We start from the raw sequence: 26,931 nt of genomic DNA, 5'->3' as shown, positions 1-26,931 counted from the left end.
TATATTTTTTTTTGCCTTTTTAGAACTACTTATCTTCATGAAATACCTGTTTCAGATGGGCCGACACAATGCAAGCAAAGCACAAAAATGGAGAAGAGGACAACTTCAATCATCCCTTCTTTCAAGCAGATGGCATGTTCTTAGGGGAAATAATGTGTAAGTATTTACAATGAGCTGTGACGGGCATTTTAAACCAATTTAATTACTTTTATGTTAACCCTTTTACCCCCAAAGGACGTACTGGTACGTTTCACAAAAGCCAACCCTTTACCCCCATGGACGTACCGGTACGTCCTTGCAAAAAAATGCTATAAAAATTTTTTTTTTCATATTTTTGATAATTTTTTGAAAAAATTCAGGCATTTTCCAAGAGAATGAGACCAACCTGACCTCTATGACAAAAATTAAAGCTGTTAGAGCAATTTAAAAAATATATACTGCAAAATGTGCTGGGAAAAAAATAACCCCCTGGGGGTTAAGGGTTGGAAATTTTCAAATAGCCTGGGGGTTAAAGGGTTAAATGTCCTCTGGTTAAGTATTATTATTTTTATTATTATTTGCTAAGCTACAACCCAAGCTGGAAAAGCAGGATGCTATAAGCCCAGAGGCTCCAACTTGGAAAATAGCTCAGTGAGGAAAGGAAACAGGGAAAAATAGAATATTTCAAGAACAATAATATCAAAACAAATATTTCCTAATTAAACTATGAAAACCTTAACAAAAAAGGAGGAAGAGGGATTAGATAGTGTGCCCGAGTGTACCCTCAAGCAAGAGAACTCTTAATCCAAGACAGTGGAAGGCCATGGTGCAGAGGCTATGGTACTACCCCAGACTAGAGAACAATGGTTTGATTTTGGAGTGGCCTCCTATAAGAGCTGCTTACCATAGCTAAAGAGTCTCTTCTACCCTTGCTAAGAGAAAGTGGCCACTGAACAATTACAGTGCAGTAGTTAACTCCTTGAGAGGTGAACTGTTTATTAATCTCTGTGTTGTCAGGTGTATGGGGACAGGAGAATATGTAAAGAATTGGCCAGACTATTTGGTGTTTGTGTAGGCAAAGGGAAAATGAACCGTAACCAGAGAGAAGAATCCAATGTAGTACTGTCTGGCCAGTCAAAGACCCCATAACTCTCTAGCGGTAGTATCTGAACGGGTGGCTGGTGCCCTGGCCAACCTAATTATCATTATTATTATTATTACTATCCAAGCTACAACCCTAGTTGGAAAAGCAAGATGCTATAAGCTCAAGGGCTCCAACAGGGAAAAATAGCCCAGTGAGGTAAGGAAATAAGGAAATAAATAAATAAAGAGAACAAATTAACAATAAATCATTCTAAAATAAGTAACAACGTCAAAACAGACATGTCATATATAAACTATTAACAACATCAAAAACAAATATGTCATAAATAAACTATATTTAGTCCAGAATTTTGTGTTATACTTTATTGTCCAAGTAGCATTAAATTAATACTTTACAAATACAGGAAGGTCAATTTACAAACCTAATTGGTACCTTATCCTGAATTCCATGCCTAAGATTTCCAGCTACAAAGGTCAACAAATATTATCGTTTTATATGGAATAAATATCAGGTTATTAAAAATGTCTCTTGCTTACTGTATCAAATGATATAATCTTGTTTTATTTAAGTATTTCTTTATCTTATCTTTGTCATTTTTAGTTGGGTTTGTGTTTGTCAGTTGAGGACCTGTATTTATATTAATTTTGGATTGTTGACATTTTTTTTATATATATAATTATGAGACATACATTCAAGTCAATGACAGCACAAAACTTGGTTTGAATATGTTAGGAATTTTTAATTATCAGTATAATCTGAGGCCTAATCTGCTCTTTAATTACCAAGTTTGGTAATATACTTAGTGTAATAGATGTAGAGAAGGTCCCTAACTTTCAGACATTCAACTTAAAACGTTCGGAGATAAAAACACACATCCAACTGAAAATAACAGATACGATAAAGAAATATTGTGATAAAATATATCATTTAATGTAGGGGTAGAGAGGGGGGAGTTGATGAAGGAGAGGTCTAATTGGTGAGGGATCTATGGTCGTGGTTCTTTCACGCCCCAGTTTTCTATACCGACACTCAATGAGTGAGTGAGCTAGGTTTATTCCTGGCATTCCATGCATCTCTTTTTCTCTGGTATACTCAGCAATAACTATGCCTTAGAAATGGTAGTAGAGGAGCATTTCACGGAGTGACACAGGTCGAGCCCAGAAACTACGTTTATGATAACCAATTACCAGATATTTATTTCATATGAAATCCAACTATTTATTGATTTTGTAACTGGAATTCATATGTATGGGATTCATGTTAGACTTAACCTAGATCAAATCAGAACAAAATTTTACTTACAAACAGCCTCTTGGAAGTTACTAAGTACATTATTTATCCCTTTTACCCCCAGGCTATTTGGAACTTTCCAACCCTTAACCCCCAGGTATTTTTTTTTTTTCAAGCACTTTTTGCAATACATATTTTCTAAATTGCTCTAACAGCCTTAATTTTTGTCATAGAGAGGTCAGGTTGGTCTCATTCTTTTGGAAAATGCCTGAAGTTTCTCATAAAGTTACCCAAAATATGCAAAAAAAAAATGTAGATAGCAGTTTTTTGCAAGGACGTACCAGTACGTCCATTGGGGTAAAGGGATGAGTTTTGTGAAACGTACTAGTATGTCCATTAGGGGTAAAAGGGTTAATGACCTGTACACTATTTGCAAACCACGACACCAGTAGAAATAGAAACGCTAATGTCGCCACATACATATTTATTGCAAACACTTCAACATTTCAAATGTTGTCATCAGTGCTACATAAAGATAAAAGAAACCACACAATTTCAGTAGTTTGTACTTCAAGTTAACGATTATGTTCAACATTTCTGGCCGATTTACCATAATTTTTATTCATTGTTATAGAAAGTAGGACATTCATATGAATATTATATTTTCATTATGGAAGAATTTTCTGAACAGAAGTTAATTTTGCCTTTTTGCTTTCAGGTATGGTTACGTTTTATATTATACGCTGTATCACTCGACGGCAGCGGCAAGAACAAGTAGAGATGTCTCCAAGCGGTGAAGAGGTAGGAATTCTGTTTTTTTTTTAAATTTTCTTTTTTAATTCTTCCCCCTCCTCATATATATATGTGTGTGTATCGTGCTCAAATAGAAATAATTTTCTACCTCATACTTGGGATCCAACCCTAGCCCCTTCTAATGAAAGTCCAGGTTGCTTCCAACCATGCCACCAGAGGCTCAAAAGAAGTCGGAACCTAACTGCTAACTGCAGTTCAGGATTTACCTGGCGAAACATCAATCTCTTACCAGCGAGTTTTCCCCGACTTCCTGGCCCACCAGTCGACATGATTGATAGTAATTCATTCACGTAACCCTAATGAGTCAATCTGGATAAATATCAACACAATATCATGCTCAAATAGAAATAAATTTCAACCTCATGCTTGGGATTGAACCCTAGCCCCTTCTAATGAAAGGCCAGGTTGCTTCCAACCATTCCACCAGAAGCCATAAAAGAAGTCGGAACCTAACTGTTAACCTGCAGTTCAGGATTTACCTGGCGAGACATCAGTCTCTTACCAGCGAGTTTTCCCCTTTGTGTGAAACTTACTTTTGTAGTTGAGTGGATAGAGAAGAATATGTTGGAAATCTAAAAAACATAAATTGATCAGGACCTGAAACCGGTTGAATTCCCCGCAGAAAATTTTGATAAGGAAAGTCTGTCTTTTAACCCTTTTACCCCCAAAGGACGTACTGGTACGTTTCACAAAAGCCATCCCTTTACCCCCATGGACATACCGATACGTCCTTGCAAAAAAATGCTATAAACAATTTTTTTTCATATTTTTGATAATTTTTTGAGAAAATTCAGACATTTTCCAAGAGAATGAGACCAACCTGACCCCTCTATGACAAAAATGAAGGCTGTTAGAGCAATTTAAAAAAAATATACTGCAAAATGTGCTGGGAAAAAATAACCCACTGGGGGTTAAGGGTTGGAAATTTACAAATAGCCTGGGGGTAAAAGGGTTAAGAATAAATGCTATATTCTAGTATTAATTTATTGTCAATACAGTGCACATATGAATGATTGACTAACCTAATGATATAAGTACATCTAGATTCTTCTTGACTGAATAGTTATGAAGCAATTTCACGGATGCAGTACTGTCATCGAATGTCATTGATTACAATATGTATTCTTTCCACAGGTTCGGCAGTTCCCGAAGTATATATTCTTTATTCCAGCCATGTGTGACATGATAGGTACATCAACGATGTATCTAGGATTGACCCTAACCTACGCCAGTTCGTTTCAAATGTTGCGAGGTGTGTATATTGCAAGTGATGGGTTTAGCGTTTGATTTTTAAACAAATATTGTGAATTTGAATTATATTTTATTGTCAATAGTATATGGGTTTCCTTATTATTTTTATTATTATCATTATTATTATTGTTATTATTATTATTATTATTACTTTATTTCTATATTTATTTTTTTATTATTATTATTATTATTATTATTCTTTTGCACCTTATGTTGCCCTGTTTGTGTAGATTAAATATGATTTGGTGATATAATCCAATATTAGATTGAAATTGAACAGCACTCATTAATTGTACATTATATGTACTGTATATAGTCCTCCCTCAATTTCTGGAAACTTGAAACCCACGTCATTCCTTTCCAGGTGCTGTAATTGTCTTCACCGGTCTCCTGTCCGTTGCATTCCTCGGTCGTAAACTCCGTTACTTCCACTGGTTGGGAATCTGCGCGGTTATCGCGGGACTGGTTATTGTTGGCGTATCAGATTTTTTGGGAACTACCTCTGACAGTGAATATACTCTAAATGGAATCATCACTGGTAAGTTTGTTTTTATTTTCATAGTGTATACTTCAACATATTTTGCTTTATATTGATATAAGCTATGTGACCTAGAGGTATGAAAATAATAAGTATTAAACTTTTGTTAAACCATATATAGTCCATTTCTTTTAGCGAGGCATATTTGCACCGACTCGCAGCGGTGCCCTTTTTGCTCGGAAAAGTTTCCTGATCACTGATTGGTTGGACAAGATAATTCTAACCAATCAGCGATCAGGAAACTTTTCCGAGCTAAAAGGGCATCGCTGGGAGTCGGTGCAAATATGCCTCGCTAAAAGAAATGGACTATAGTATATTAATATCAATAGTACAGTACAATACCTCATTCCTGTTTTATAACTTAATATTATTATCACTTGCTAAACTACAACCCTAGTTGGAAAAGCAGGATGCTATAGGCCCAGGGGCTCCAACAGGGAAAATAGCCCAAAAAAGGGATTTTGACGTAGGAAAAATCTATTTCTGGGCGAAGGACCTGTGCCGCCCAGTGAATAAGCTCCATTTAACACTTATTCTTAGGTAATTTACTGCTAAATATACCAGAGAAAAAATGTAAAGGAGTGCTAGGTTAACTAGCTCGCTCACCTATTGGTGTCGGTATAAAATTGGGCGTATAATCCAGAGGTCCCGCACTATTTAGATTCATCCACGACAGAAACCCCAATAGAGGAGAGCCGTTCAACCTCACTCGGTACTACTAACAATGCATCCGCTCAGAACCCAACTCCTTAGCACCCAAAGTTTGGGGACTCCAAGGGAGAGGAGCTGGGAGGGTTCACTGGGCGGCACAGGTCCTTCGCCCAGAAATAGATTTTTCCTACGTCAAAATCCCTTTTCTGGGCTCGAACCTGTGCCGCCCAGTGAATCTATACAAGAGAAAATGTCACCAAACTTGCAAAATAAAGGAAAAAACATAAGCGTAAGGGAAATACAGGATGCTTTTAATCAGAGATGAGTACCAAAAAACAATTATAGGGTATCTTAAATATGAACATAAATCCAATAAGGTAGGTATAATAATGCCGTGAGTGATAATATATACAGATACTCAGGAGTATAAAAATTTACAAATATAATAACAGTATTCAGGTGCGAGACCAACGAATACAATAGGGTATAAATGAGGCAGGTAAGAGGGAAAGATAAAGAGACAAGGCATTAACCTGTGAGTTACCTGGGAGTAACTACACTCCCTGCGGCTACTGTAGAAAATTTTAGGGCTTCCAAATGTTTAAGGTAGTGTTTCTTGAACACTGACGGTGATTTCCACCCTGTATACCTGGAAAGGTCTGTAAAATTCATGTGGTGAAAGAAGTTCACCGAGGTAGCAACCGCCCTGATATCATGTGCAAGAGGGAAAGAGTCAGGGTTAGCTTGTTTAATAAAATACAAAATTTGTTGCCTGATCCCTTTAATAGTAATAGTAATTGTTCTCTAACGAATAGAGGCCCCGAGGAGTTAGAGGAGGTCCGGGATAAATAAGACCTAAGAGTAGTAACAGGGCACAGAGACGGATCTTGCGTGAGGGGAACAATTTTCCAGGAGGACCATCTGTTTTGAGGGTCTTCGTTCTTAGCCAAAAAGAATTTGTTAGGAGAAAGAAGGACCTCTCCCGAAGGCAGGAAGTCAATATGACCCGGGTCTCTCGACAAGGCTGCCAATTCAGAAATTCTTGCCCCGGAAGCCAAGCTCACCAGGAAAAGTGTTTTCCTGAGAAGGGGAATGTAATCACAAGAACTGTTAATGGTATCAGAAGCCAATTTGAGTACGTCATTAAGGAACCAGGTCACCGGGGTAGGACGAGTAACCGGTTTCAGTCTGGCACAAGCTTTCGGAATTGAAGCTAACAAGGAGTCGGTTAAGTCTATGTTAAAACCCACTAGGAAGATCTTTTTCAGAGCCGATTTAATAGTGGTGACAGTATTGGCTGCCAGACCTGATTCTAATAACGATCTAAAGAAAGTGACTGTAAGGTTCAAGTTCATACAGTTCACGTCTGAGTCTATTAAAAATTTTGCCAACTTTTTAACTGCAGAGTCATACTGGCGGATGGTGAAATCCCGTTTATCCGATTCTAGGAACAAGGTGTTTTGAGGATCAATATTGGCACCATGCATAGCCGCAAACTTCATAAAGTCCATAAAGTTAGGGCGCTCTGAATGTTTGAGAAAGCGTACACAACGCGTGTTTGTACTATCTGAGACAGAACCGGATTGGGTATCGGGTGAGGGTATAGTCTCAACTCTCGCAGGAGAGGATACCAGTTGCTCTTGGGCCAGTTGGGTGCGACCAAGGCTACTTGTCCCTTGAAGGATCTCAGTTTGTCTAGAACTTTCAGCAAAAGATTCACCGGGGGAAAGAGATAAATCTTTTCCCAGGTGTCCCAATTCTGTGACATGGCGTCTGTGGCGTAAGCCTGAGGGTCTAGATTGGGAGCCACATATACTCTCAATTTGTGGTTGGATTCCGTGGCGAAGAGGTCCACTTGGAGACCGGGAACCTGAGAGAGAATCCACCGAAATGACTTTAGATCGAGTGACCATTCCGATTCTAGAGGGGAGGTCCGGGACAGGGCGTCTGCCACTACATTCCGGACTCCCGCCAGGTGGACAGCTGAAAGATGCCAACGGTTCAAGGCTGCTAGGGAGAATATGGCTACTAGAACATGGTTCAGAGGCCCTGACTTTGACCCGCCTCTGTTGAGGCAGCGGACCACCACTTCGCTGTCGAGGACCAGACAAAGGTGTTGTTTCTTGGGAAGAGCGAGACGTTTCAGGGTTAGAAGAACTGCCATGGCCTCTAGCACATTGATGTGAAATTGGCGGAACAAGGGAGTCCAAAGACCTTGAACTTTCTTGAGCTGAGAATAGCCGCCCCAACCTGATAAGGATGCGTCCGTGTGAATGATTAATTTCGGAGGCGGAAATCGAAGGGGAACTGACTTTGACAGACTGTTTGCTCTTGTCCAAGGAAGAAGTCTTTCCCGTAGAATGGGAGGAAGGCGGACTTTCCTGTCCCGGAGCTTCCGGTTCGCCCTCGAACGCCAGACACGATTGATATCTTTCAATTTTGCCTTCAGAAGAAGATCCGTCACTGAGGCAAACTGAAGGGACCCCAGAATCCTCTCTTGGAGTCGTCTGGAACTTACTTTGTCTTTGAGAAAGCGTTTGGTGTTCCTTGCAATCTCTAATCTCTTGGGTCTGGGAAGACACAGAGTATGAGATATAAGATCCCATTGCAGGCCGAGCCATTGGAACTTCGATTTTGGAAGAAGACGGGACTTCTTGAAGTTGATCTGGAAGCCTAGAGATTGAAGATAATGGATGACTTTGTGAGTGGCTTTTAGGCAATTTTGGGAGGTGTCTGACCAAATGAGCCAGTCGTCCAGATAGGCTACTACTTGAATCCCTTGATTCCTGAGTTCCTGAACAGCAACTTCTGCTAACTTTGTGAAGATCCTTGGGGCGATGTTGAGCCCGAAAGGCATCACCTTGAAGGAGTAACTTTTGTCCCCTAAGCGAAAGCCTAGGTACGGACGGAAGTGTCTCGCTATCGGGACGTGATAATAGGCGTCTGTAAGATCGATAGAGGTGGTGACGGCCCCACGGGGAAGTAAGGTCCGCACCTGCGAGACGGTAAGCATTCGAAACTTGTCGCATTGAATGGACAAGTTGAGAAGGGATAGGTCTAGAATCACTCTTCTCTTGTCCGAATCCTTCTTCGGGACACTGAACAGCCGACCTTGAAACTTCAGGTGTTTCGTTTCTTGTATGGCGTTCTTTTGTAAAAGATCCAGGACAAATTCGACCAGGTCCGGAGTGGAATGTTGACGAAATTTGTTCGGAGGAGGAGGTCCTTGAATCCAACTCCACCCCAGTCCCTTGGAGATGATACTGAACGCCCAGGGACTGAACCTCCATTTGTTGCGGAAGGCATAGAGCCTCCCCCCTACCTGCTGCACCTCAGTATTGGTTTGAGGAGTTGCCTCCACGTCCGCCTCGGAAATTCTTTCCTCTGCGAAAGGCTCTTCCCCTGCCTTTGTTCTGGTTAGAACCACGGTGGTAGCCTCTACCTCTACCATAACTCTGGGAAGAGCTACGAGCCTCGTAAGACTGGTTAAAGGCAGGAGAAGTGGAGGAGGCCCCAGAAAGCTGGCTCTTAGGGAGCAGAACGGTGACATAGTCATCCGAAGGAGCCTGAGAGGTGGAAGGCTGTGCAGGGACAACAGGAGATGGGGGAAGAGGCCGCCGGAAGTTGGACGAACCACTCTGCTGTTGCCTGAACTGGGTGGAGGTATATGGACGAAGCTTCTTCCTACCCCGGGCTTGATAATTTGCGGGGTCATATTTGCGTTTCGGGGTCAAACCCCAACGGGTTTTAAGGCTCTGATTAACTCTAGTGGCCTCCGCCAAGACTTCCTCTACGAGATCCTCGGGGAAGAGATTTGAACCCCAACAGGAGGACCGGATGAGCTTATTAGGTTCATGCCTAATCGTCGCCTCAGCTAGGACATGCTTGCGACATCTGCGTTTAACAGTAGCGAAGTCATACAGGTCATAATATAAAGACTGTAATGTAGCCTTGTTGAGAGACTTAAAAATACTCTCCGTATCGTAAGTCAAGGCTATCGACTCCGTGGATGTGGCCAAGTTTAGAGTACGGCCCACACGTAGGCGGGAATCATATTCCTGTTTAATGAGGGATTCCGGGAGACGGGGAAGCCTCTCACTAAACAAAACTGAGGCACAGTCTGCTGCTAGCTTGCCAGAGGTAAAGGTGGTATGGACGTTGTCCCAACACTCAATGCCTGAAGGAAGAAGGAGGGAGATTGGATCCACCTCTCGGATGGGAGGCAAGGGCTTCTCCTCCAGAGCATATTGGAAGGCAAGCTCTGCCACCTTATTGACGCATGGAGTCAAGGTGTTCTTGTCCATTAAGAACATCGTAAAAGAGCTTTTATAAGGCGTCAGCATGGTGTTAGTGCAGCCGATGTCGTTCAAAAATCTGGCCCAAACAGATTGGGCTTGCTCTTTAGGGAAGATGACCGTCTCTTTGGGGACCTTGTCTAACCGAACTAAAGCTTCCTCGGTAAGCCTGGCATAACCATGAAATGGAAATGCCAGACCAGGAGGAAAGAATTCAAAGTCCTCTAGAGGACGAGTGCCAAGGCCCTCCAAAGTCAACATTCCGTCTGAGAACGGGGAATGAAGAGCCATACGCCAAGGGTTGTTCTTGGCAAACGGCGGGAGCTTAGAGGCATCCGGGATGAGAGAGCTTTGGACTCTCTCCGGAGCTCCTTGCTCTAAAGCCCCAAGTCTCTGACCGATGTTAGAGAACATCGTGTCCATCTTAGAATGCATCTCCGAAACCAACTTTGCTTGCATCTCCGACACGATGCGAAGCATGGCTGATTCGGAAAGGCCCGGGCTAGCAGCAGGAGGGGCGGAATGAACTCCCGGGTCGTGAGACTTAGAGGAGGAACCAGAGGCTTTTGATGACAGGTCTGTACCCTGTTTAGAGCTATGGGAAGTCTTGTGGGGCTTGCGAGCTTTGGGTAAGGTTCTTGATGTAGACTTATCCTTAGGGGGGACCGAGTATGATCGTTGAGACGAATCACGGTCCCCAGAAACTCCATGAAAAGAAGAGCGATCAGAAGAAGAAGAAAGAGCGGGGCTGAGGATAGGAATCTCAGCGCCGGAAACACTTGCCTCACTTACCACCCTACCTGTATCCGGCTCGTCTAGTAACATTGGTTCGACGTCCAGGTTCATGGAGGCAACATTATCCTCCAGACCTCCGGGGGCGTCCGATGGATCTTGCTCTGGGTCGATGAGACCCGTTATGGTGGCATCAATGTGGGCAATGATGGGAGCTGCCACATGCCTAGCTACAGCGGCTGAAGACTTAGCGTTGGGGTAAACCATGGAGCAGTAGTCCTCAGATAGGACGTACGGCCGCTTAGACTTCACATTCCGGGCAAAACCACCAACCCACACCTTCAGTGTGGCCCGAGCCGCAGACTTTTGCTCCGGGGATGCCTGAAATAATAGTGGGAATTATAAAAGGGAAGACTCCCAATGGTCCTTCAAGACCATAGAGATCTTACTAATAGTAAAATAAGAAGGCAACATAGCCAACGGGACTCACCGAGTCAGATCCAAGGGTAGTGATGAGGTCGAAGCAAATCACACAGTTATCCGGGTGCCATACCACAAAGTCTTCCAGTTGAACCCCACAAGGGGCATGAGATCGGCAGACGGAGTGGCCACAAGGCTGGTGCATAACAGCTGCACAGGCCGGCGTCAGACAATGCACCATCTATAAAAAGAATAGTATATGAGAAACTGTAATTCCCTTAAGTAGGGGCGGGTCCGGAGGACCCGGTCTTAACAAAGGTCTAACACAAGATTAGAGCTTAACTGTAATATTCTTAAGTAGGGGCGGGTCCGGAGGACCCGGGCCTAACATAGATCTAATACAAGACTAGAGCTTAACTGTAATATTCTTAAGTAGGGGCGGGTCCGAAGGACCCGGGCCTAACAAAGGTCTAACACAAGATTAGAGCTTAACTGTAATATTCTTAAGTAGGGGCGGGTCCGGAGGACCCGGGCCTAACATAGATCTAATACAAGACTAGAGCTTAACTGTAATATTCTTAAGTAGGGGCGGGTCCGAAGGACCCGGGCCTAACAAAGGTCTAACACAAGATTAGAGCTTAACTGTAATATTCTTAAGTAGGGGCGGGTCCGGAGGACCCGGGCCTAACATAGATCTAATACAAGATTAGAGCTTAACTGTAATATTCTTAAGTAGGGGCGGGTCCGGAGGACCCGGGCCTAAACATAAGTCTAACTTAAACTAAAGTATAGCAATCCATTCCGGTCGAGCCGGGAGCATAAAAAAGGATGCAATAACAAGGAATTAAGACACATGGTGTCTGATTTCCTGGGGCGGGGTAGGCCCCGGGCCGGGAAATAAAAGTATATCCAAAACCAATTCATATAGGGACTCCGGGGTAGTGATCTGTCATATAATCATCCTATATATAATCATAGGAAATGTTATAAAATAATAGGGGGGGGGGCGGAACTGTAGCTAAGAACCGCCAACGGAACCCAGAGGGTTTCATATAACATAAACCAGTGTGAAAAGTGAATATAAAATAGGGTGCACCGGGATCCAACTCTGTTGACCGGTGGCCAACCAGACTAGACAGAGCCGAACCCGCCGGGACACCCGGAGGACAAAGTCCATAAACACTGAACTACCCCCTCTACAAGGAGGGAAGGCAACAGTCCCCTAGGGGAGAGGGGGAGAGAAGCCTAGCCACCCACCTAGCGAGAGGGGGAGCATGGGGGAGGATCACGTGAAACGAGGCAGCAGGGCTACTAACTGACGATCCCCAACCAGACAGATCAAACGGAGTAATGGCACAAATATTCATATAATAATAATAGCGTTAAAAATTATATAAATAAACACATAGAAATTTTTAGGGCAAGGCATGCAACATAATAATTAAATCACAAAAGACACACCTGATGGCTTAAAAATAACATTGCCGCCTAGCAACGAAGGTCGGCAGCCATAACGATACGTAAATGATATCGGCCCTAAAATTGAACCACGAGGATTCTAAACGCTAAATAATGAATATTCACAATAACAAATAATATTTAATAATACACATAGTAACACCGCGAGTGAAACTAAAAGCTCTCAAAAACAGGAGTACCAACTGTAGTGAAATCAAGCAAGATCGATATGAACGAAGAATAAACTCCTATAATATAAATATTAAACGATCTAGGTTGCTCAAAACACAGTAAAACCAAGCTTGGTACTTAACTTAGACGGTGTCTCCTGGGAAACCGACGAAGAAGCCATAATCCAATGGAAAATAATCCAAAACGAGAGCACAACAAAAATGCGGGTTACTGCACAAGGCGTGCTAAAAGGAGTTGGGTTCTGAGCGGATGCATTGTTAGTAGTACCGAGTGAGGTTGAACGGCTCTCCTCTATTGGGGTTTCTGTCGTGGATGAATCTAAATAGTGCGGGACCTCTGGATTATACGCCCAATTTTATACCGACACCAATAGGTGAGCGAGCTAGTTAACCTAGCACTCCTTTACATTTTTTCTCTGGTATATTTAGCAGTAAATTACCTAAGAATAAGTGCTAAATGGAGCTTATTCACTGGGCGGCACAGGTTCGAGCCCAGAAATAGCCCAGTGAGGAAAGGAAAAAAGGAAATTGAAATATTTTAAGAAAAGTAACATTAAAATAAATACTTCTTGTATAAACTATAAAAACTTCAACAAAACAAGAGGAAGAGAAATAAGATAGAATAGTGTCCCCGAGTGTACCCTCAAGCAAGAGAACTCTAACCCAAGAAATTTTTATGTAGAGGGAATGCTGTTAGTACAGTAATTTAATAGAATTTTTGCAGTTGTTTTGATAGTATTTTTTCTAGACCATTAAGTACTGTACTAAACTCAGAAATTTATAAATCCCATTTATTGTATTTTAATTAATCTTATGCTTTTTCAGGGGATCTTCTCATTATTGCTGCCCAGATTGTCACAGCATCTCAGATGGTCATAGAAGAGAAATTTGTCACTCGATATAATGTCCCTGCCTTGCTTGCTGTTGGTTGGGAGGGTACGTAAAATTAAAGAGTACATTTTGATAAAATCATCTTTAGTTTTTCTTAACTGTCTAGTTTTTTAATCTTCATATCAGTAATGAATTTTGTCATATGGAATCAGGCCTCTTCAAATTTACATTTTGATAAAATCATCTTTAGTTTTTCTTAACTGTCTAGTTTTTCAATCTTCATATTGTTAATGAATTTTATCATATGGATTCAGGTTCTCCAAATTTTTTTGACTGTCTAATTTCATTATGAACTGCATATCATCATTAACGTGTTTTGTCAAATGGATTAAGGTCTCCGGTCATTCAATAAAAAGGAAAATTATTTGCAGAAGTTATCTAGAAAATAAATGTTAGAATTATTAAATTTGTTCCTACGCGTATTCAAACCTGCTGTCCTTTAAAATGGTTACCAAGGTACACATACTAATAGTAGCGATAGGTGTCACGAGGAAGAAGCCTCGTTCAGCTGCCTGTCACAGAATAACCACTTTTGTCTCTGGCTGGAATAGGTACAGCCATATACTGTAGTTTTGTTCTGCTTTCTCAATTGTCGAGTCTTCTCTTACTTTAATTTCCGATAAGTGTTTGGTTTTATGATAACCGTAAGTGCACTTGCTCTTAAGTGAAAGTGCACCCAAGATAAGCAGATAACAAAGGGAATTTTATTCCTCTGAGAATATAAACTTTTAAATCCAATGTGTTATGTACCTTTGTGAAGAGGTAATTGTAATCAGCCCACCTCTTCCCTTAATCCTTTTACCCCCAATGCTATTTGGAACTTTCAAACCCTTAACCCTCAGGCGTTTTTCTATTTAGAGCACTTTTTTTTTTTTTTTTTTTTTTTTTTTTTTTTTGCGCTGACAGCCTTAATTTTCGTCATAGAGAGGTCAGGTTGGTCTCATTATTTTAGAAAATGCCTGAAGTTTCTCATAAAGTTATCAAAAAAATGCAAATAGCAGCTTTTTGCAACAACGTACCGGTACGTCCATGGGGGTGAAGGGATGTGTTTTGTGAAACGTACCAGTACGTCCATTGGGGATAGAAGGGTTAAGAGTGTAGTTCTTGCTCTTCCCATCAGGAATTCAATGAACTCTGAGGATAACTTGACTTGCTTTGTGGTAGTTTTTCTGACTCCAGGGAGAATATAGCAGCCTTGGAAGGTCTTTTGCTACTCATGGCCCCACATCCAAGGGACATCTGTATCCGTGGCCAAGAGTCTCCACTACTTGCAACCCCACAGCCAGTGGGCACCCGTACCTACACCCAAGTTTTCCTATACCCACAACATCACAGCCAAGAGTTGCCGTTTCCTCAGGACTCGTTCAGCAGGGCTGTAAGTCCAGTATGGCAAATACTTATGTCATACCGGCAGCAAGTATAGGTCCTTCTAAGGATCGATTACACGTACTATCCATGTAGTGGAATGTGTTCTTCCACCTTCCTGGTTCCTTCCGTGGTGTCCCTTTCTGCCGGCTTTAAAGATGGCTTAACATGAGAAGCTGAAATATGTTCAGTCTCCATTATAAAAAATTTGAAATTGCCAACAGATCACCTGTCAGAACAGGAAAGAAAGTTGTCATAGTCTTTAAATTTAACATGCAAACTACTGTAAAGGAAACTTTTATTTGAGTTTGACTGTGGTGTTTAATATCCATAAGGGAAATTTTTATCAAGAAGAGTTGGCTATATTTCATATTGTGATGTCATACTTTTAACGAGTTTAATTTTTTTTGTTAATAAAAGAATTATCAGAAATTTTAAATAAATTAATTATTGTTCAACCTAAAATAACATTTTATTGGAATCTTTTCATATTGGTGGTGACATATTACAATAATTTTATCATTTATGACATGAAATATTACAGAATTATGTTTTAGAGCCTCTCTTGATCCTTTTCATGTAGTATGGGTGTTATACGACATGAGCACTGAGAATTAGGTTTAAAGGGTTAAAGGTCGCTCATGAATGGCAGAGGCAAGGGACAGTGACATTGCCCTAGCAATCAGGACAATGCCCTAGAGACTGACCATATATGATCAGCGCCCAAGCCTCCTCTCCACCCAAGCTAGGACAAGGGAGGGCCAGGCAGTGGCTGCTGATGACTCAGCAGATAGACCTATAGGCTTCCCCAAACCCCCCAACCTTAGCTCACAAGGATGGTAAGGTTGCAGACACTAATGAGTCTGAGCGGGACTCGAACCCCCGACCGTCAAACACCAGGCAGAGACGTTACCAATCAGGCCACAGCAACCTGTGGTGGTGGTGATGAAACGATTGTGTATGTTTATTTCTTAATTACTCTTTTACTATTATCGTTATTTTCAGTATCAGAGGAAAGTATAAATTTATTACTACAGTAATATATGATTACATTTTTTGTAGTTTTTATACCCTGCAGTTTAGCACAATACAGCACATTAAAACTTCTATTATAGATCATTTAGTATATCAGAGTTTTCTGATTTAGATAAAACTTGTTCAGTACTTAGTGTATTTATCTTCTCATTTCAGGTACCTTTGGCTTCTTAGTTCTCTCAGTCCTCCTGGTTGCTATGTACTGGATCCCAGCAGGTATCTTCAGTGGGAATCCACGAGGTGTCTTGGAAGACGTTCCTGATGCCTTTTATCAAATGGGATCGAATCCTGTGCTTGTTGCGGCTATTTTAGGTGAGTTAAAATTTCACGCACTCAAGATGAGTGAATCAATTTGCTTTTAGATATCGAACCTAAAATAATATTGTCATATACATTTGAAGATAGCTTTGTTCCGTAACTGGAATACAAACCTATGCTATTTATTTGGGGTTTTACTTTCGGCGAAGCTGAAAGGAATACAGTACCCCTTATAAATAGCTAAAGGTCAGTATCGTTAAGAAATATACAAATTATTTCCGAATTTGCCATTTTACGTTGCTGTAATATACCCCTAATTTTTTATTCTTTCTTAGACCGTTTTTTTATTTACTTGAAGTATAACTTGAGACTTGTTTAATTAATGGAAAATGTATTACATAACCAATGCCTTTATCAATTCCAAAACAATTGGAAATTATTAAGGTGTAAACCCGCATAGAAATTAGGTAGTGGTCTGCTAAAGATGGTGATGAATGCAAGAGTTGATGGGAGAAGTACAAGAGGAAAGCCAAGGTTTGGGTGGATGGATGGAGTGAAGAAAGCTCTGGGTGATAGGAGGATAGATGCGAGAGAGACAAGAGAGCGTGCTAGAAATAGGAATGAATGGCGAGCGATTGTGACGCAGTTCCGGTAGGCCCTGCTGCTTCCTCCGGTGTCTTGGATGACCGCGAAGGTAGCAGCAGTTGGGGATTCAGCATTATGAAGCTTCATCTGTGGTGGAAAACGGTGGAGGGTGGGTTTGTGGCACCCTAGCAGTACCAGCCGAACTCGGTTGAGTCCCTTGTCAGGCTGGGAGGAACGTAGAGAGGAGAGGTCCCCTTTTTTGTTTAGTTTGTTTGATGTCGGCTACCCCCCCAAAATTGGGGGAAGTTCCTTAGTATATGTATGTAATGTATATAGATATCAGGTTAGGCTCTTTATCTGAACTTTGATATCCCTTACTTTATTGCTTTGGCTTATGTTTGGCTTAGCCTTGTGACATTACCCTGGGTGAATTTCACTAATCCCATATAATTTTACCCTTTTACCCCCAAAGGACGTACTGGTACGTTTCACAAAAGCCATCCCTTTACCCCCATGGACGTACCGGTACGTCCTTGCAAAAAAATGCTATAAAAATTTGTTTTCTTCATATTTTTGATAATATTTTGAGAAAATTCAGGCATTTTCCAAGAGAATGAGACCAACCTAACCTCTCTCTGAAAAAAATTAAGGCCGTTAGAGCAATTTGAAAAAAATATACTGCAAAATGTGCTGGGAAAAAAAATAACCCCTTGGGGGTTAAGGGTTGGAAATTTCCAAATAGCCTGGGGGTAAAAGGGTTAATAACTTAAATAACAATTATGGATTTGAGTCACCTAGGGTCAAAAGAATTAAGAAAATTGTTAAAAGGCCGCTCACGAATGGCAGAGGCAAGGGACAGTGACATTGCCCTATCAAGCAGGACAATGCCCTAGAGCCTGACCATATATACATATGATCAGCGCCCAAGCCCCCTCTCCACCCAAGGAAGGCCAGGCAATGGCTGCTGATGACTCAGCAGATAGACTTATAGGCTCTCTCAAATCCCCCATCTTTAGCTCACAGGGTGGTAAGGTTGCAGCAACCAAAGAAACTGTGTTTGAGCGGGACTCGAACCCAGTCTGGCGTTCACCAGTCAGGGATGTTACCATATTGGTCACCACAGCTCTAAAAGCATAAAGTAATGACAATAAGTGGTGAAAGGAACTCTGGTGTCCCATTATTTTGGCATGGAAATTCATTACTTGGCATGTCAGTCAACACCTGTAATAAGAGCATTTATAATACAATAGATTTGAGTTTGTTGAACCTAATTGGTTTAGAAGTTTGAAGTCTAAACACATGTTTTTTTCAATGCAGGAAACATAATTAGTATAGCGTTCTTCAACTTTGCTGGTGTTAGTGTGACAAAGGAGTTAACTGCTACAACAAGGATGGTTTTGGACTCTGTTCGTACTCTGGTAATCTGGCTCTTCTCATTAGCGGTTGGATGGCAACAGTTCCAATATTTACAGGTAAAAGTTGTTGTGTTTCAACTGAATATTTTGGTGTTACGCAATTTACATGTTTCACAACCAACCTATTACTGTGCATATAATTGAGCTTGAATCTCTTATAATTACAACTTTTTATCCTTTCTTTCAGCCTATTGGATTTGCCATTCTTGTAGTTGGCATGTTCATTTACAACGATCTAGTCTTCTTACCCTTCGCAAGAAGTAGAGGTTGGATCAGTGACTCCGAGGGTGAAGATACAGAGCCAGTCCTTCCACCAAACTCTTCCAGCAGGTAAAGTTGCTTTACTCGTATATATTTGTGCAGTTTTATTAACCCTTTTACCCCCCCCGTGGACGTACTGGTACGTTTCACAAAACTCATCCCTTTACCCCCATGGACGTACTGGTACGTCCTTGCAAAAAACTGCTATTTACATTTTTTTTTTTTTGCATATTTTTTATTTTTTTATGAGAAACTTCACTTCTCTGTGATGAACATTAAGGCTTTTAGAGTAATTTAAAAAATATATATTGAAAAATGTGCTTGAAAAAAAAAATGCCTGGGGGTTAAGGGTTGGAAAGTTCCAAATAGTCTGGGGGTAAAAGGGTTAACTAACATTAGTTTTATCATTTAAGGATATGGTTAAGACATCTCGGTATCACTTTTGACTGTTGTATTTTACTCCATTTCAAGATGATTCAAGTTAGAAAATAATGGTCTGTTATAACCCAAGTTGCTGTTATTATTATTACTAGCTAAGTTACAACCTTTGTTGGAAAAGGCACATGCTATAAGCCCAAGGGCTCCAACAGGGAAAATACCCCAGTGACAAAAGGAAACATAGAATAGAGTGCCTGGGTGTACCCTTAATTTCTCTGTAGGATTTTGAACAGTGTCCATAAATATCTATATCCTTCATTCCTCACGTACGTTTCTTTTCACAGATCTGCGGGGTCGATTGCGAAGGATAGCCCAGATGCTGCGGTGGAGCCCATGTAATTTCCCCCCAAAAGGCAGTGTTTTGTATATTCACATTCATTTCACAGAATTTGGGAACATGTTCCCTCTGTATAAATACATAAGTACTTCTCTCTATCCCTCTCTATATGATAAAGTATATGCTTTGCCAACTAAGGAAAAATTAAAGTGATGATCTCATTATTAAACTCTTGGTATCCAAAGTTAAAATCAAAGCCAAGAGATTTTGATATAGCTTTTATACCCGTATTTAGGCATAAAATAATTTTTTATTGGTATAGCAAATAATTTTAGGTTTGGAAACAAAATTCCAATGGTCGGTAAGACTGTAGCTCGTGATTCAGCGTTGAACGTTTTCTTTGAATTCAGTACTAAAATATTTTGAGTTTAATTAAGTAAAGTATTTGATATTTTTGAAGTGAAATTTTCTCCAGGGGGATGGTTTTCAATCTCTTACCTTTTGGTGTGTTCAAAGTCACAAGTAATGTGCACTGTGAAATTATGTTTCACCTTCTAGACGGCATCACTAGGAAATATCCGTTGATGCAGGTTTGTCTGTCCTCCGTGTTGATCAGCAGTTGTCTTTTTTGTTTATTGAAAGTTTTTCTGAGTACATAATATTGAAGATGATGTCGTAATTTCATTTTGCTATGATAGTGTTCCTCCGTATAATCTCTTAAAACTTCAAAAAAAGTTATCATAAATTTTCTTTTGAATTTATGAATTAGGTCATTTTGATACTAAAATGTTGGCTCAAGCGCTGTATATTTTCTTTGTGTATGTTGTGTCTAGTTTTAGGGCCCTTCCAATGCAATTTTCTCTATACATAATTATCTTTGCTAATAAATTGATAGGCAATTGTGTCGAGGTAAAAAGTCGCCAGTTTCATTGTCGAGTTTTGCCTCTGCTTACAGGTGTGTACATACACATAAAAGAATTTCTTTACGAAACATTACTCTGAGGAATACGGCTTTGTTTTCTTGCACATACATTAGATATAATAGTCCCTCCTTTGAGAGAAGTTATGCTTGAAGTTTATTTTATAAAGATGTTGATCTTTCATTGCTAAATAAGATTTTCAAAATGTAAAGGGAACAAAAATAGTAATAGTGTACAGCTATCACTTCTGTATTAAGGAGCAATAGGAAGTGTATATTATGATGAATGAGTAAAATGTTTTTTTAGTGGCCTTAGGAAGGTTATATATAAAATGCAGAGTTGAAGGATGAAGATGGTAGTGTAGTGCTTGTAGCAATAGTTAGTAGAAGCGTTGAATGTTTCCATCTAGTTATGAAATAACTGACGTTTAAACATTTATAATGGCAAGTCGGCTGCTTAAGCTTTTCTCTAACGGTCAGTCTTCTTTTCCCTCGTCATAAAACTATAAGACTTGACTGGTGTGTTGATGTAATTCCATATGTAAGAATAACTATTCGTTGAACACCGAGTTAAGCAGTGGTTGTGGAGTACCGGATTAAACATGGAATAAGTGTTCATTCATATTGTAGCTTAAGATTTTCGTTTTGTTTTGTTATTGTGCCTAACTTTGTGCCACTGTTTCAAGTGGAATGTATACACCCCCTACCTCAGAGTTTGCAAGGATCATGCTGGCCTTTTGACATGCCAGAGTTCCTTTTTGTAGAGTTAACAGAGGTTAGGTGTATAAGCAAAGCTCATTGTACGGTCATTCTTTAGGAGCATGTATTAATGGTTGTCTTTTAACTCTTTTTCCAGTGTTGAGCAGGTTCTCTTATTTAGCCCGTTGGTGTGGAATACAGTATTAAGAAATGTCGTAATAAAATTGTCAAGCATTACTTCCTGTGGAAATTAAACATATAGTCTGTATGTTTTAGGCCAGAGTTCAATTATTTTTACTATAAACCTTCTAATTCACTTTAATTGCAGTTGTTGAAGAGTTACATCGGGTTTGTCATACTTTTTTTGTATATGTGCTTACACTTTTATATGTATAGTATATATATACAGTAGATAATTTATTGCTATAATATTACAGTACAGTCATTTATATCAAAGAAGGTAATGCAAGCAATGTTAGTCTGTGTGTAATATTGTAAATAACAAATGCTGCATTTCACTGTGCTTCAGTATTCTCATATATTGCATCGTTTTCATCTACACAATGATGGCGTGTTGACTTTTTGTCTTAAATGTGCCTATGGGCTGAAAAAAAAATCTTGAATATTAAGTAATGGCAAGAATATTATAAAGTCTAGTATCATTGATGGCTTGTCGTGTTTTGAGTTTAATTTGTAACTAGTTAGGGGTAATTATTTATACTTAGTGGTTTTAACGATATGTAGAGAAAATTGTATAAGCATGTTTTTTTCACAATTACTTTTTATGTACAATATTATATTGTTCAAATACAAGCACACCATCTTGGGTATGACCCATTCTGTGCATTTACTTGAATTCACAATTACTCATCGGTATATTCAAACACACAACTGAATCCACATTAATACTCTTTTTTTCGTATAACTAAATCCATATCAATACTCAATTTTTAAATGGTAGTAAACATCAAGATAACTTTTATTTTTAATATAAAGCAAGCCTGAATATTTCTATAGATTTACTCATTAATTTTCATCATAGTTCATGTCTCCTCTCTTCGTTCTATAGACATGAACTTTATCTACGTCATAATTTCCTAAATATCGATAGTATTGGAATGATTGAAACCTTAGTTTATTTTATATTACAGTTTCATGCTAGTACGAGCTTTCTTATATTCTTTCGATTGGCCAATCTTGTATCTTAAAACTTTACTGCTAAGACAATTTGCGGTTCATTGCATGGCATTGCTAGAATCGTTATGTTGGAACCCAGAGATTATTTATCAACAATCTCATTCCCTTGACCATATTCTTGATAAAAAACAGCTTAATTTTTTTTTTTATAGAACTAATATTCAATATTCAAAGATGCAAAAGTTTTTTTTAACTCAATACAATGTTTCCTTCAAGTATTAAATCTAATTGACCAAAGCATAGGTTGATCAAATCAGGCCACCGAGCGAAAAAAAACTTTCTCTCACAGGGCTTCATTCTTATAAAAAAATGACCAAGGTCTCTCTCAATATTGTAGTTAATGGATAGTGGATTAGTATTTTTATCGTGGTGAAATTTAAACCATCATAGTAAATAATCTTTCCTTCCCGTTTGTATTCCTTTCACCCGCTGCACACACTTGTGCTTATATCCAAAGTTAGTGGTTGTGATGTATAACATTATCCTTGAGAAAGGTATTATTTTGGTTGACATTTCTGCTGTGTTTGTGTAAATATTTAATGAGAATTATACATTTCCAATTAGTCATTTAAATTGTTTTCTCTTTGGTATAGAAGGTTGTACAAGTTATCATTGCATACAACAGCTTTTTTTTCATGTCTTATATTGTTTATTTTTCCACGTATATTTCATTTAATTGTGGGGGTGTATTTTTATGATCAGACGGATTAAAAAACAGTAAGCCATTTATTTTGCTACTTAATTTTTCTGTATATGTGTAATATTCTATCAAGTACTTTCATAAACGTACCATCTTTCTTACCCGAGCATTACCGTTTGTTCTTGGTACAGTATGGTAAACATGGTCTAAAGTCCAGTCTTTCTTTCAAATATTAATGACCATGCTTCACCTTGTTTTTAAATTTGATGTCAAAGCAATTTATCTACGTAAATGATTAATGCCCTTCAGCTTTTTTCCCTTTCTGGTATAGTAGATGTGCCTAGTGCACCCCATTATAGGTATGTCAGCATTTGGTATCGTTTTATTAGTAGCCGCTGAATACTTTTAGAACATTATGTACTGCATGTTAAATATCAACATGAAGTCGGTTTCTCCCTTAGTGAAACAAGCAGAGATAACTGGAAATAAATAAAATGTAATTTGGTGCTTAGTGTAAGAGAACTATAGTAAAAATTTTCCAACCAAGACATGTTTAGAATCGACAGCATAGCAAATTCAGGTCTTAAGGGCAAGAACTCCCTTTTTGATATTCAAGACTAAATGGATGAGGAGTCTTTAAATTACATAAATATTTTTCTTAAAACTATTGTGCATCACCTGTTGAATATCAAAACTATGGTGCTTTTGTGTGTGTATGATCGTGTTTATGTGTACTCCTGTGTGTTATTTTCCTGGTCCTAAATAATTTGCATTTTGTGCATTGTTTATCTCTTATGTAGTGGCAGTTCAAAACATTGTAATAAGTAATTCTCTCTATCTTCTCAGTGTTCGCTGTATCATTATGATCATTTATGTACTAATGCTATTCACTATAAGCTCCATATTAGTAGCGCAGATGGTGTATATGTAAGTTTAATGGCTTTTTTTATTGCTGCAAGTGGAAATAAATTAATATTTCGACATATAAAGAGCTGGTTCTCACAAAAAACTATGCAAACATTGGAAGCTAGTTGTGCATTGTGTAGCTTGGCTATGTCTTGTATAAATACCATGATACTGAATGTTGTATTTTGGGATCTTTTTAGACTTGATATACAACCGTAGGTATAAAAAAAGATAGTTTTTATATATTCACCTCTTTAGAGATGTTATAAAGTGTTGTAAATTTTGATGGAATAATGTATCACATGCAAGGCATATGATGATTGTATAACATGTTTATTATTATTTTTTTCTTTGGCCAAAATTGTCTATAATAAGTGCATTTAATAGTGTAAACTATATTTGAATGCATATGATAATAATGTAGATTTTCAGTAATATATAATAATAGTCTCCACGTCCTGATGTTAGCCTATATATCTTGAGTAAATTTTCTTTATATTTTACATCTTGTAAACTGACTAATCAATTTCAAGCAAGATAATTTGTATAATAGTTGTGCCGTAGTCTAAGAGCGAAAGAAAAATTTGGAGTAAACGTATTAGATATTGCAATATTTTCAACTAGGTCTTTGATAACTGTATCTTTGTAGATTATATGCAAGAATGGAGGCGTGAGAGCATTATATTTATGATCGTGTAGTTATTTATGTCTACAGTATCCCACCTGTTTGATTAATATCAAGAGGTGGATTTGTAACATCATCTTGTATGGAAGAAGTTTTGTTCGTGTATAAAGTAACATAGGTAAAAAGATTTTATATATATTTAGAATTATGAAATGACATATATTTTAGTAAAGTGATTTTTATTGAGCATATGTCAAACTGTAATAACAATATTTCTATACTGTAATATGCTGAATAGTCTATATTATATATAATTGGGTTAAAAATCTTTGATTTTTCACCTTTTCAGTGAGTAATCTGTCAAATGTGCTTTTATACTTTGTCATCATAATTAACATGTAATTTTTCTTTGATCCTACCTGGTCGTGTTTTTGATGTAAAATCACATATTTCTTTATAAAAAAAGGCCCAAATATTTCTTGTTCTTTCAGGGGTAAAGAGTGCTCCTTAGGCCAATAACTGCTTAGGGATAACAGCATCAGACTATTTTTTCACCTAGTCAGGTGATGATTGCTGTGGCTAGCTAACAACTCTTTGTTCCAACACGGAGACTTACCTCGAACTACTTTCTTAGGAGATACCTGGAATCTCCTCTCATCCGACCAGAGTTTTGTGTAGTTTACCCTAATTCCATTTTCTGTGAGGACTACCCCAGGCAGAAGGATACGTGCCCAGAGGCCAATCCTGGGTCAGGCCGCGTGCTAGCTTGGGTCTCGACCCTCAGTAAGTTCTCTGGTCGCGTCGTGATATCATCTCGACGCTCTCCTCTCTCAGTGCGACTCTGTGTCCCCGACTCTTTGTGTCCCGCATGTCTCCACGTGGTATCGCTGTGTTCTCGCGGTTTCGCTTGATATCCTTGTGCATTCCCTTGTGTTTCCACGTGTGATCCTTATCCTTTTATCCTTTCCATTGCGTTCCTGTGTCTTGCGGTGTTGTGTTAGTGCGTGATGGAGCATCCCCGCCGTTGGCCTGGGTCTAGGACCGGGAAGTCGTGTGGTGCGTTCTTATCCAAGCCGGAGGTTAATCCGCATTCCCTTTGCTCGTCCTGCAGAGGTAGAGTGTGTTCTCCGACAGACACGTGCCCGGAGTGCGTGTCGTGGAATGAGGTGCAGTGGGTACGTTTTGGTACTAAGAAAAAGAAGTCTGCCAAGAGGTCGCCCAGGAAGATTAGCACCTCTTCGCCTTTGACGTCCCCAGGAGGAAAGTCTGATGGGGTTTCCCTTCCATCTTCCCCTACCCAGAGTAGGGGACGAGGTAAGTCCGTTGCGGGGAAGGAACCATCGGGTCTTCCCCAGGAGTCTTCTCTTCGGGATAGTGGGGTTGCTGCTTCTTTACAGGCAAGTGGGGGGCTTGAAGGTGAGGTTGGTGGGGGTCCTCGAGACGATGCCCTTATGCTTGCGGGGCACGTCTCGTCGGATGACCCCATGTGGAGTAAGTACATCCCTGTTTCTTCGCCCGCTTCATGGGCTTATATTTCAGGTACCTCCGCAGCTGAAGGCGCCCCAGAGAAGGAAGACTCTGCGTTGGTGGATCCCCTCGCATGGATGCCCCCGAAGACGCCCGGTAGGTCCCCGTTGAGGATGGAGGAGGGCCTTGGTTCCTGGTTCCCGAATGCCGAGCGGCCACGATCTCCCCCAGCTCTTCTTTCTTCAGTTCCGGATGTGTTTCTACAACCTTCAACCTCCGGAACACAGCAAGTCGTCAAGCCGCCCACTCTCCACGCCCCTGCCCCGCGGAAGTGTTACGAGGATTTGTCGGAATCTTCAGTGGGGGGCTCATCAGTCTCGTCAGGAGGAGAAGCGCAGAGGAGACATCGGCGGAAACGGCACAGATCCAGGAGAAGGCGCTCCCATTTGAGGTCGTGGCATGGAAGAAGGCGGTTTAGGTCCCCGAGGGGGAAATTCAGGAGGAGCAGATCTCCAAGGGAAGAATGGGTCCTCGTCCCCCGCAGTAAGCTCGCGGACTTCACTTCGATCCCGAGCACTGCGGGATGGCTCCCCAGAGATAAGTCTCCAGGAAGGTCCTCCTCCAGACACAGGCTTGACCCTCGGAGGGACGCGTCCCCGAGACCCCCTTCCGACAGGCGTAAGACCGCGAGAGCGCTGACTCAATCCGCCCAGCGGAGGGAGTCCCCTTTTCGGACGGGCAGCCTCGTCGAGTCATCGAAGGCGGCTCTGACTCTAGACAAGCAGGGACAGCTTCCTCTGTAGGGCAAGCCCACGGAAGCCGCACCCTCAATGATGAAGGACAGACGGAAGCGCTCGCCTCCGCGGCAGTGCCCGTCCTCCATCCACAACTCTACGTGGAGGCGCCCCTCGAGGCAGTGGCTCAACGCCAGACGGAGGACGCCGACGACGACACGGAGGCCACGCCAGCGGAGGACTCGGCCTATAGGAGAGTGTTAGGCCTCATAAGGAAGCATCACAGGATAGAGGAACCTGTTCCCTCCAACGAGGGTGCCTGGCGTTCTAGCCTCAATAGGCTAATGGAGGCCCCGTCCAACAAAAACCCTCCTTAGCTCTGCCTGTGGCCAGAGACGTGAGACATGGTCGTACTCACGTCAACAAGGTTGTGGCGGGCAATGCGGAAGCCCCCAAGTCGCAGAGTACCTCGAAGTTACTCCAGGGACTGAGGTCGCAGAGTAAATAATATTTACCAGAAGGACAACGGCCAGGAGCCTGTAAGATGGAGGCCTCC

At 40.4% G+C, this 26,931-nt stretch overlaps 1 protein-coding gene across 2 annotated transcripts in view; it reads left to right on the top strand.

Moving 5' to 3' along the window:
• Positions 1 to 24,500, top strand: part of LOC137620485 (solute carrier family 35 member F6-like) — a 42,739-nt gene extending 18,239 nt beyond the window's left edge. For both annotated transcript variants that reach the window (XM_068350651.1, XM_068350650.1), the window contains exons 2-10: positions 56 to 156; positions 3,033 to 3,115; positions 4,262 to 4,379; positions 4,743 to 4,916; positions 13,489 to 13,599; positions 16,111 to 16,266; positions 18,115 to 18,269; positions 18,400 to 18,542; positions 19,196 to 24,500. In XM_068350651.1, the coding sequence (XP_068206752.1) occupies positions 56 to 156; positions 3,033 to 3,115; positions 4,262 to 4,379; positions 4,743 to 4,916; positions 13,489 to 13,599; positions 16,111 to 16,266; positions 18,115 to 18,269; positions 18,400 to 18,542; positions 19,196 to 19,250 (1,096 nt within the window). In that variant the 3' untranslated portion in view covers positions 19,251 to 24,500. The remainder of the gene's footprint in view (positions 1 to 55; positions 157 to 3,032; positions 3,116 to 4,261; positions 4,380 to 4,742; positions 4,917 to 13,488; positions 13,600 to 16,110; positions 16,267 to 18,114; positions 18,270 to 18,399; positions 18,543 to 19,195) is intronic.
• Positions 24,501 to 26,931: the final 2,431 nt, after the last annotated feature.

The sequence above is a fragment of the Palaemon carinicauda genome, chromosome 27, assembly GCF_036898095.1.
Source record: "Palaemon carinicauda isolate YSFRI2023 chromosome 27, ASM3689809v2, whole genome shotgun sequence".
NCBI lineage: Eukaryota > Metazoa > Arthropoda > Malacostraca > Decapoda > Palaemonidae > Palaemon > Palaemon carinicauda.
This window is presented reverse-complemented; position numbering and strand designations above follow the sequence as displayed.